The sequence below is a fragment of the Vicia villosa genome, linkage group LG2 (assembly GCF_029867415.1).
Source record: "Vicia villosa cultivar HV-30 ecotype Madison, WI linkage group LG2, Vvil1.0, whole genome shotgun sequence".
In the NCBI taxonomy this organism is placed as follows: Eukaryota; Viridiplantae; Streptophyta; class Magnoliopsida; order Fabales; family Fabaceae; genus Vicia; species Vicia villosa.
The window spans coordinates 179406314-179418968 of record NC_081181.1 but is presented as its reverse complement, the minus strand read 5'-3'; the positions used below and the strand labels follow the sequence as shown (position 1 = coordinate 179418968).

The following is a 12655-nucleotide window of genomic DNA, read 5'->3' as shown; positions in this document are numbered from 1 at the left end:
AAATATATTACCTGCGGATTTACCTGCAGATATTTTCTGCAGAATTTCCTGCAGATTTTTCCTGCGGATTTAGCTGCGGAATTATAGGAAAATCCGCAGGTAACGTGTTTCCTGCAGAAATTTAGCTAAAATCCGCAGGTAAATTCGAGTATTTCTAGTAGTGAATAATGAGGTATCATTTTTGATATCAGAGCACTAAGATTCAATTTAATTAAATTTTTAAAAACAAAAATTTATTTTAAAACTAGAAAATGAGTATAGTTAATGAAAGATTACGAATTATAGAATTTAATAGTTTAATTAAAAGAACAAGAGGTAACATAAAAATATTATATGATAGACTAGATTATTATTTAATAATAGGAGTTGATTTTGAAATTGAAAGAATTACAAAACACCTTTTAGAATATGAAAATAAATTAGATTTTTATAAATCAAGGTTAAAAGAATTAAATGAATATAAAAATATCCGTCACTGAGATTTACGACTAAAGAATTAGAGACCAAAGTTAAAATTTGGTCGGTAAAAACTGTCACTATCATGACTTATTTTAGCTGTGAAATAAGTCTTGAATGAATTAGATTAACTCATATAATTTTTTGTTTGAAGAATCGCGATCCACAAAATTTATTAAGTCAATATTTAAGAGACTTTTATACATCTATAAATAACGACGTTTATTTTCTTTACTATTTGTGGTATTTCTTGCATGTATTAATTCTACAAGAATCAAGTCACACTGATTGTGGCTAAATGAAGAACATTTCAAAATTAATTAAAGAATATCAAAATAATTATCTTTTTCACTGTAAATAAAAATTAAAAATTTATCTTTTGATACTATAAAAAACTATGGTGCTCCATTTTAATACCATGTTATCGTCGTCATAAACGACCATCATAATTAAATGAATAATAAAGACAGACATATTTTCTTTAAAAAATTCATTCCAACAAATATATATTTCGTATATAATTTTTATAATATTATAATTATTTTTTATTGAAAAAAATAGAAAAAAATTAAAGTTAACTAATTAAATTTGTGACAAATAGTTTCCACATATATAAATTATACTCTTTATTACTCATCTTAGCGATACATTTAAAAATAATAATGTTTAAACAATAAAGTAGAGTAAAATATAATTGATTTATTATAATTATTATTTTTATGTTGACAATAATATAAAATATAAAATTTTATTAGTTTTTACTTACATATATTTGCCCTATAATTTTAATAATAATTAATTATTATTTTCAGTGGTGGATTCAGAAATTTTTGTTGGTGGGGGCAAAAAATAGTGCAAGTATTTTGACTAAAAAAATATTACAAATTTTAAAAATAATTATAATAACATATAAATTCAAATTATATAAAAATTTATATAAATTATATTTATCTCTTATGAATTTCATTGTTCCAAAATTTTTTAATGATTTTTTACTATTAATATTATCAAATATGATACTATAAATATGACACTTTATTATACATAAAATTATATAACCGTTCAATCGCTTATCCTTCATATATGAGTGCATATTTTATTCTCTTTAAAATTTATGGTCGAATTTTTTTTTATTATCTAACAAAACTAACTACACATCTAACACTTTTTAAATAAAATGTCAAATTAAAGACAAACTATTTTTATAAAGAGTGGAAGAATTTATAATAAGAATTTAAAAAACAACAATTGAAATAGTTGAAGTTAAAAGATAAAATTATGAGGTCTAGCTAAGTGTAAATTAATGTGATGACACTACTAAAATTTTATGGCACTAATAGAAATACTCGAGTTTCTTGCGGATTTTAGATAAATTTCCGCAGGAAACACTTTACCTGCGGATTTTCCTGCGGTTTTATGTCCCCAGCTAAAACCTTTGTGGGTAATATTTTCGGCAGGAAGTTCCGCAGGTAATTCCGCAGCTAAATCCGCATGAAATATTCGCAAGTAAATCCTCAGGTAAATTATTTAAAAATTAAAAAAAAATTATACTGTCTCTAGATATGTATTGCTTCTACTAAATACTAAACAAGGCCAGTATAAAACATATCGTTACGAACTTCATTAGTTTATAAAAAACTTCATACCATTCAGTCATTCACCCTTTGGTGAAAATTCTTCTTCTATAACTTATCTTTTGAGGCAAGATATTGCAATTCTGAGCTGAAACAATACAATTTGGCCAAATACCCAGGAAGATACTTAAATATCAAGAACTTAAGTTCCATGTGAAAACGCATAAAACAAAGTGGAAGATTTAATCCTGCTTTATCACAAATATAACAAAATGGCAAAGCTTATCTTTCAATATCTTCCCCAATTCAAAAATTTAATCTCATCATCATTAGCACTAACACTACCATTTGATTCAGAGTTTGTCGGTATCAACTCTAAAGGCCTAAAAATCTACATTTTTCTAAAAAGACCCTATGCACCTTAGAGCCAACATCATTTGACAACGAATCATAAGCATTCAAAAAATGCTCTAATATATGAATTTTCAAATCAACATTATAAAATTAACCATTAATAAGAATCTAAAAAGGGTATACCTCAAATATAGCATGTAAAAACTGTTTTTTCATCAGAGAGGAACTATTGATGTTGAAACAGTTGAGATTCCAACGATTAGTGACAAAACGTTTGAGATTCAATCGATTGATGCTGAACCATTTGAGGAGTTTCTTGCGATTGATGCTAAAATTGTTGTGCTTCGAACAATTCATGATGAAATGTTTGAGTCATTCAACGATTTATGATGAAACCACTGAGATTGAACGATTTAGGGATTTAGTGAAGAAAAGATTTTGAAACAATTAACCATAACAAAATATAAACATCAACAAACATTTCAATTGAAATTGATAATTATTTTGATATACTACTACATCCACTTTAGGCTTGCAGTTGCAATTATTAAGACATGGAAAAAGCTGACCTGATGTTCGCTTCAAAGGTAAAGCTGTCATGACCCATGAAATATTCTTTAGTTTGACCTTTCGATCTTGAAAATTTTGACAAAGTATTAAGTTATAGAGTTTTGACAATCATGTGACGTTTGAGGAAACACTTTAAAAATACTGGAAATACTGGAATTTCCCGCGGACTTACCTGTGGAATTTAGCTAAATTTCCGCAGGAAACACTTTACCTGCGGATTTTCCTGCGGTTTATTGTCCCCAGCTAAAACCTTCGTGGGTAATATTTTCAGCAGGAAGTTCCGCAGGTAATTTCGCAGGTAAATCCGCAGGAAAATTCCGCAGGTAAATCCGCAGGAAAATTATTTAAAAAATTAAAAAAAAGATTATACCGTCTCGTCTCTAGATATGTATTGCTTCTACTAAATACTAAACAATATATACAATCACTAAAGTTATGCAACAACGGTTTTCTCCAAAAACACAAATCTACCATGGAACCATCCTTATGACTATCTTGATTGGTGCCTATTCTTTTCGGAACAGCTTTTTGGTTTTTCGAGCTCTTCTTCAGAGTAGAAGATGGAACTGCTTCAATAAACTGGTTTTTCTGTAGCACATTGTCAACCCTAAGCACTTTGTCCCTGTGCTTTTCAATCTTCTTCTTTACCGCAAGATCTAGCCATGAAAAATTCATATCAATCAACATTCAATGTCATCAAGAATACAAGTTCAGGTTAAAAAAAATGAATGTTATATCAAAACAGCACACACCAACCAGCAAAACAATTAGATTCTAGAAACACGAATAATTATAGTTTTCCATCTTCCACATAAACTAAAATTTAACACCTTTTCTTCTACATTCAAGGATCATTAAGAATACAAATTCGGGTTAAAAAAAGACCAAACATTCCAGTTACCTTCAACAATTAGTACTCTTTCGTTGGCAGCCATATGTGCGATGATCTTGTAAATTACTTCAATCTGCAGAAAAATTAAATGTTACCAAAAATCTATCTAACTAATTAACACTTTTTATTAATTTGATTCAATAACATAGTTGAAAAAATTAATATTGGAGAGTATTTAGCAGTGAGGTAAATGGTGTACATCTTCGGGAGCATGGCAACATTCAGCTACTTCTTCAATTGTCAATATGGCTCAATAGGCTCATTGCAGCTGAAAATACAAAACAAGCAAATTGCAATTAGTAGCGAACCGGACAGTATCTTTAAAAAGAATACCTAACTACAGCGGATTAGTTCAATCTCTTCTCTCAAACTAATATTCTCTTCGATTTGTCATTTACAAGTAGATCCCTTTTTCTTAACTAACGGGATCCAAAAACCTACCATCTCCCTGCGAAGTTGACTTAATCCTGCCCCCTAGAGAGAGACAGAGAGAAACTCAAAACAGACCCTAAGTTCATTAGGAATAACTACCTACTACCTCAACCACTAAAAACTATATACCGCACAAACAAAGGTAACTGACAAGTAACAAAGATATGAGAAATGAACTCGGAGCCAAAGGCCACCTCGAACCCTCTAAGAATAGTCTTAACTCCACATCTAACTAAACCCAAATCTAATAAGCATATAATGCAGAAAATTAGAAAATTCCAACTAACTGAACCATACACTTTGTCAAAATCCACCTTAAGAATGAGACAAGCTCTCTTAGTTCTCTTTGCCATGTCGACCACCTCAGTGACACCCATCACTCCCTCAACCAGCAACCTTCCCATAAGAAAAGCTGGTTGATTTAGGGATATAAACTTATCCATCACTGTCTAATGACCAACATTGTATCTATATATTTATAACCTAAGTATAACACAATCATCAATAAGCTTAGAAATTTAAAATTTGAAAGAATCTAGCATCAATTAATTACATAAAAGTGAATATTAAATATCTAAATGAGTCAAAGTGAAACAATGGCAATGTCTTTAAAACAAAATATAACAAGTGTATAGACACATATGAGAACTATACCTTTGAATTCCTCTGAAGCTAATATCATTAACATTTGGTGCTTGACATTTTCATTTATGAATGAAGCACTCTTGATTGACATTGTGTCCTAACCTTTGAATTCCTCAAAATATATTCAGCAAATTGAAGACCACATTCTGTGTATGTAAATTGTTTAATCAAACATGTTCTAAGCTGTGTTGAAAGACATTCCGGAGTAGATGTTTGTTCCCTCCAATTATACACAATTTCGTCTCCATTCCCATTGTCTTGTGATTCACATACTTTTTATAAGATAAAACAGATAAACAAAAAATGAAGTAAAAACAAAAGGAGATTGGTAGACAGTACAAAACCTCGATAATGGTAAGATTTCGAAGGTTGGGAAAATAATCCAGCCTTTCTAGCAACCACACCCACTCCTCCTTAAGATCTCTATGCTTAAGGATTACCTCCATGTATATTACATTGTAAAGAATAGGATAGCTGCAGCAATGCGAGTCCTGTTGTGATTCACCAAAGTTAGATATCAACCTTAATTTCTTTTATCATAGAAAAACATAATAAATGAAGAAATCTAGGAAGCATCGACACTGACACGGCAACATAAACTTAATAGCGTAATCTCAAGTGTCAGTAAAGATGTCCGTGCTAAGTAGAAAGAAATAATCTCTAATGACACCAACAATGTTCTTACTAGTTCTCCACTCAGAACCTGGCCGTTTGGCCAATGAATCAAATTCCTAGTGTCAGGATTAAGTATATTGAGTCGTTAACATCAACTAAATCAAATTCCTCTCTCACCGCTAACTTCGCCACATAAGCTGAAACAAGAGAAACAATATTTCAATTTTCAACAAATAAAAAAATTAATCCAAGAAACGAAAATGTTGAGAGCGGAAGAAGAAGACTGACGAATTCGGTTGGGACATTTCATCGAATACCTTGCGAGCGAGGACAAATTCTGCATTTTTCTTCCAAAAGCTAAACTAAACATTCAGATTTAAAACATAATCAAAAGAAAAACTTGCAACTATTCTCAATTTCAAAACATCATGTATCAGTATATTTCAACTACAACCAACTCCATTCAACAGAAAATCCCAAACGTTATTCGAAATTACGAAAAGAGAAGTAACAGTAGAAAACTAACCTTCCCAAGGCAGTAGCAAGAGTTTGAAGGTGAGTGCCAATGGTTGTAGTCACAACCGGGAAGCATAATCGTTTCCTTCTTCTCATTGCTTCCGCTTTTGTTGGAAGAGAAATCTTCCTTGGCTGCCGCGCGAATTTGGATAGGGTTCCGGGTACGGATTTGGGTACGGATGGAGAGGTTGTTGAAATTGAGAGATGAGGTTTTGGAGGAGATGGTGAAGGAAGAGAGTGTTGCCATTGGAAATGGGTTACCGAATTTGAGAGAAGAACGAAATTGTGACAATGCCATTGAAAATAACGATAAGGCTCAACGTTCAATTGGTTTGTGGAGATGAAGAGTGAACAATTGATGTATCATATTATACGATGTAACAATTGAAATTTTTTTTATACTTATTAAAATTTGTATACCATTTATTTTGTAACATATCTATTAATCTCTAAAATAAATATATATCAAAATTTGTATACCATTTATTTTGTTAAAAACTAAGATTAAAATTAAAAATTAATTAAAATAAATTATAAAAATAATTAATAACATAGATAAAATAAGGATTAAAAATTAAAATTAAACTAAACAAAAAACACCATAAAAATAACTACTAAAATAGAAGAAATATATTATTATAATACAAATTGAAGAATTATATTAATTTAAAAAAATTATTATTATTTTTAGAAAATATTTAAATCAATTTTCACATATATATAGTTGGCCGGATATATAGTTTTCATTGGTTGACAGTGTAAAAATAATTGACAGTGTCAACCATGTTTGGGTTATTGAGATAATATTTTTGAAATATGAGTTACTTATGTAATTTTTTTAAAAAATTGATTATTATAAAAAAAATATTTGATACCCATTCTCAAAAATTTTAATACCTTTTATTAATTTTATTTTTAAAATTTTTTATACCTTTTATTTCGTCAAAAATTAAGATAAAAAATTTAAAAATGACACAATTCACATTAAAACATTAATTAATATAATAATATTAAATAACTAACCATTAAATATAATGATTCATTTTTTTAAAAAAATAGACAAAAATTACTATTACTTTAAGAAAATAGTTAATTTTGCAGCAAAATCCACAGGAAAGTTTTCTGCGGAATTACCTGCGGATTCTGTGTAATAGTTTGGTTTTTATAAAATAGATATTCGCAGCAAAATCCGCAGGAAATATTCCTGCGGATTTTGCATTATAGTTTCGTTTTTAGTTTGAAATATATGAACCGCAGAAAAATCCGCAGGTATTCCTGCGGAATTTTCTGCCAATTCTAGATCGACAGTAAAATTTAGTTTGTTTAAGAAAGTCCCAGGAAATTCCGCAGGTAAACCTGCAGAAATTTTTCCGCAGCAAATTCCGCAGGTAATACGTGTATTTCTAGTAGTAGTCTTCGTATTGTGCATTGCAGCATAGTTAATCACGTTAATAGATGATATTATAATTCTTATTTTGCAAGATAAATATTAGAAAGAAAACAATATGAATGTTTATGTCATTTATTAGACATGTGATTTGATACACATTTTTATACAACCATATCTTAGAAGAAATTGCATTATTTATGATAAATAAGTTCCTCTTTTGTTTGTTGGAAATTACATCAAACTTATGAAGAATTTCAAATATATTTTGATAAACAAGGTTCAATTAACTCGATCGAATTCTTCTTGTTCTTCATTTTTCACTCGAGTGATTCAACAAACCTTAGTTGTAAAATAATTCTACGCAGTAATTTAATAGAAGAAGAAAAGAAAGATGAATTGGAAAGAGAAAGATTAAGGTTTTAACAAAATAGAGGAAGAAGATGAATATCTGCATAGTTTCTCTCTGCTCAGATACTATGAATATTCTCTACAATTGCAATGTTCAAATGATGCAATGTTGAACTTGGCTGCTCCCCAAGTAAAACCCAATTATACAAAAGTCTAAAATACAGAATTATGTTAATTACAAAATTAGGCCTAAATCAAAATTCTATCGAGACAACTCTTTCGACAATTCGACACAAACACAATAAACTATTTTGATACGACCTTATTTTTTTTCAAGCAACATGCTTCAAACACAAAAAAATTACAATCTCGCAATTGTTTTCCTAACACTGCCAAGAATAATACTTGATTTTGAGCCACCCTGGTTTGTAGATCAAAATGTGGCTATAACATAAAGTCGTAAACATCTTAAAACTTTGAACCCTCTCCATACATTATTGACTCAATAGAGAGTAGCATATATTTTGATTTCTCTCCATTGATAGCGGTAATTACGTTGAATATTGATTCATATTCACATGAGCACAAAAGCTAACAAGCGATTATTCTTCAATAAATAAAGAAAATTTCTTTACCAACCTCCTAACCTTCTTACCCACCTCTGGCAAAATTACCAAAATACTCCTTATTTCGGAAATACATTTCCGAAAACGTACTTTTATTGGAAAAAAAGATGTTTTCGGAAATACACTTCCGAAAACACGAAAAAAAGTGTTTTCGGAGATGCATTTCCGAAAACACCCATTTTTGGGAGAGGGAGGTGTTTCGGAGATGCATATCCGAAATATTCCAAGACCAAATTGGTCTTGGAATGTTTCGGATATACACTTCCGAAATAATTTAATAATTATTAAAAAATTAAAATCAAGGTGAATCAATACAATTAATAGGTATAAAATGAAAGTGAATCAATAAAATGAAGGTAAATCGATAAAATTAAGGTGAATCAAAATTTCCTAAACAATTTTAAAGTTAAAAATTATTTTATTAAAATTATTTTAATTATGAATCAAAATATATAAATATATAATCATAATTATTAATTTTGTAAGTGAAATATATAAATATATAATATATAGTTGTATTTTATTGTGAAAAAAAATATATAATTGTAACATTTATGTGCTTATTATTCATTATTTATGCACATTTTGAGCATTAGTTTTTATTCTATTTAAAATTGAAACAATTTTATTATTTACTTTAATTAATTGTTCATTATTTATGCACGTATTTTTTATAAAAATAAAATTTATTTATGTGTTAGAAAAAGTTGGAGAGATTTATTTAATTTTATAAAAATTAATTATGATTTGATAAGATAAAAATTATATATTATCAAAAGTAGAAAAAACTATTTTAAGTAAGAATCATGAATCACTAACTTGTTGTTTCTAACCAGTGAATTAAAATAATATCAAAGGTTATAAATGAGTGTAATTATAAGTGTAATATATTGGTGTAATTTGAGCCCTCCTCTATATAAATATATAAATATATAAATATATAAATATATAATAATTATTATAAATTAAAACACTCATTTCTTTAATTTTTATAATTATTATATAAATATATAATATATGATAAATTTTATAAATATATGATAATTATTATAATTATTATATAAATATATAAATTAAAACACTCATTTTTTTTAATTTTTTTTATAAATATATAACAATTATTATAAATATATAAATAAAAAATTATAACTTATTTTGTAAGTGAAATTATTTTAATTTTTTTAATTAAAATTATTTTAAATTTTAAAATATGAATTAGGATAGAAATATATAATAACTATTATTCATAACTCATAAATTATATCAAAATATATAATTATTATTATTCATTATTCATAAATTATATCAAATTTATGATATGTGAATTAATTAATATCCTAAAATTAATTTTTGGGATTTTTTTAGATTTTTTTTGTTGTTTCGGAGATGCATCTCTGAATTAGTCAAAATCCCAATTTTTGGGATTTTTTTGGAAATGCACTTCCGAAGTCTGGAAAAATTTTGAAAAAAAAAAATATTTCGGAAATACATTTCCGAAGCGGGGTAAAATGGGTTTTTCGCTGGAGGTGACCCCATAGGGAGGTGGGTAAAGAAAAAATCTAAATAAATCATTTATTCACAGTAAAATTTTGACACTCCAACTATTAAAAAAAATAAATACCAATCATTTAAAAATAGGTGTGTACATGTCACGAGACTCTAACAAAATTTACCGTATTTAAAAATAATGATATTATTTTTTGAAAAAAATATATAACATATATATAAAAAAGGGGACATAAAAATATAAAGAATAACGAAATACTGATGATAAACAAAAGGAATACTGAGACATCAACAAACAGAAAAATCATACCAAAAAAAAGAAACAAAAAGAAACACCTAGGGATGTCAATGGGGCGGGGCGGGGACGGGGGATACATTCCCATCACAATCCCCGCCTTCAAATTTATTCCCCATCCCCGCTTCGGGTCCCCGCTACGGGGAAATTTTGTCCCCCATCCCCGTCCCCGCGGGTCCCCACGGATCCCCAAAGTTTATAAACATAATTTTTTATTTTTTATTTTAAAACAAATTAATAGAAAAAGCTTCAAAAATTAACCACAAAAAATTTTGAAATTATTCCTTTATGAAAAATATATTATTTTAACAATATTTAATCTATAATATTGAGTGCCATGACCATCAAAATTTCAACTAAAAAAATTGAAATAATCATTTAGATCTTACTCTTTTACTAACAATACATATATATATTTTAAATTTGTGTATAAGATTAATTATATGAAATGACAAATAAACTTACATACAAAATTAAAATTGTATATTAATTAAGTACATTATGCTATTTTAGGCGGGGCGGGGATTGCACGGGACGGGGAATATTTACGCCACCCCCGTCTCCGAAGTGCCTTCGGGGAGATTTTGTTCCCCATCCCCGTCCCCGCGAGGGGAAAATTCCCCGTCTTTGGGGCCCCAAACGGAGAATCCCCACGGGGATCCCCGCTAACGGAGGCAAGTTGACACCCCTAGAAACACCCAACTATAAAACAAAAAGAAACAATAACGTTGCTAGAACTCCCTTATGCAAGAGCAGAGAAGTCGAACATCTACTTCCATCAAAGCACCAAGAACATCCTAGAGGGGGAGGATGCTGATACTCAAATTGTTATTGGTTCAAATACAAGATATGATTATCAAGTAAGACCGAAAAAACACATGAGTTATCCACGAACCTTAAGTTAAGAGAATGCTCCAGTTTTTGACATCCTTCAAATTCATCAATGTGCCTGAGAACATAAATACATAATATCATTTCGAGATTTCTAAATCGACCAAATCACAGCATATCAAATCAAAAGATAACCTTCTCTAATCCTAAACATACTATCACTAGCAAAGAACAACTGAAAAAGGGTCAACAAATTCTTAAATAACACCATAATCCAATTCAACCACCATGCATTTCTAAAAATAATTTATGTTTTTCAATGGTACTTCAAATAGAATAGAAGTATAATAATAAATAAATTATAAATGTAATACTTGTTAAATTTTGAAAATAATTTTATTAAAATATAAAAGAAGATAAAAAAAACTGATGTTATAATTAAGGAGAAAGTAAGATGACATAATTAAACAACTTAAATAACCCATGATGCATTTTACTTTATTATTGAGTCTAAATGGTGATGAAGCATTCTTTTTTCCTGCCTTATTATTATGACTAACATTAAAGTCTCAACAAACTAATAAATATTAGTATTTATTTTCTTTCAAGAGAACGTGTCAAGTTCCCCATTAGAAAAAAAGGTCTATAAATACACTTGGAAAGTGGCTATAATCCATATTCCAACAATATTATTCCTCCTTCCTAGTAGTACCATATTTCCAATTGTCTTGTTGTGCTTCATCCATCATCACTCATGGCCTTTAACATTAGCTTGAGATGTTTGGTAACAATTGGCCTTGTATTTTTTGTTGCTGTTCAAGGAACTCTTGGTAAGTAAATTCATTTCTCAACTTTATATATTTTTAAGAAAATGAATTCTGATATTAATTAATTAATTAATAATATTGCAGGAGTCATAGAATGTGAGAATTTGAATGAAGACAAATGTGCATTTGCAGTATCATATGCTGGAAAACGTTGTGTGCTTGAGAAGCATGTGAAGAGAAATGGTTTAGAAAAATATACATGTAAGACATCAGAGATTGAAGCTGATAAATTGAAAGATCATATTGAAAGTGATGAATGTATTAAATCTTGTGGTTTGGAGAGAAAATCATTTGGAATTTCATCTGATTCTCTTGTTGAATCAAGTTTCACACAGAATCTTTGTTCTCCTGAGTGTTACAAAACTTGTCCGAATATTGTTGATCTATACTTCAACCTTGCTGCTGGTGAAGGTGTGTTTCTTCCAAACTTATGTCAAGCTCAAGCTGGTCGTAGACAAATGGCTGAGATCAAAAGCTCTGGCATTGTTGCACCTCCACCTTTTCATTCTCTTCAATTGTTTGCCACTTCTCCACAATCTTCTCCTCAAGACAATAAACTCACGGCTTCTGCACCAGCACTCTCACCATTCTAATAAATATGATATATCTATTTGGATGCTTCTTAATATTAATGAATTAAATCATGTCTTGTTTGTAATAAGGAAGTTGCTCACCAACAATAAATCTAGCTATATACAATAAAGTGTGTATAATGTATTTGAGCTTATACAATAAGGATGATATTGATATTTTTGTTATGGAATATATTATTAATATA

The 12655-nt window shown here is 28.9% G+C and overlaps 1 protein-coding gene across 1 annotated transcript; it reads left to right on the top strand.

Annotated features, from left to right (window-relative positions):
- The first annotated feature begins 11721 nt into the window (after positions 1-11721).
- LOC131647560 (uncharacterized) lies at positions 11722-12655 on the top strand. The gene is made up of 2 exons (XM_058917448.1): positions 11722-11880; positions 11962-12655. The coding sequence occupies exons 1-2, from the start codon at positions 11805-11807 to the stop codon at positions 12468-12470; spliced, it is 585 nt and encodes a 194-aa protein (XP_058773431.1). The 5' UTR covers positions 11722-11804; the 3' UTR covers positions 12471-12655.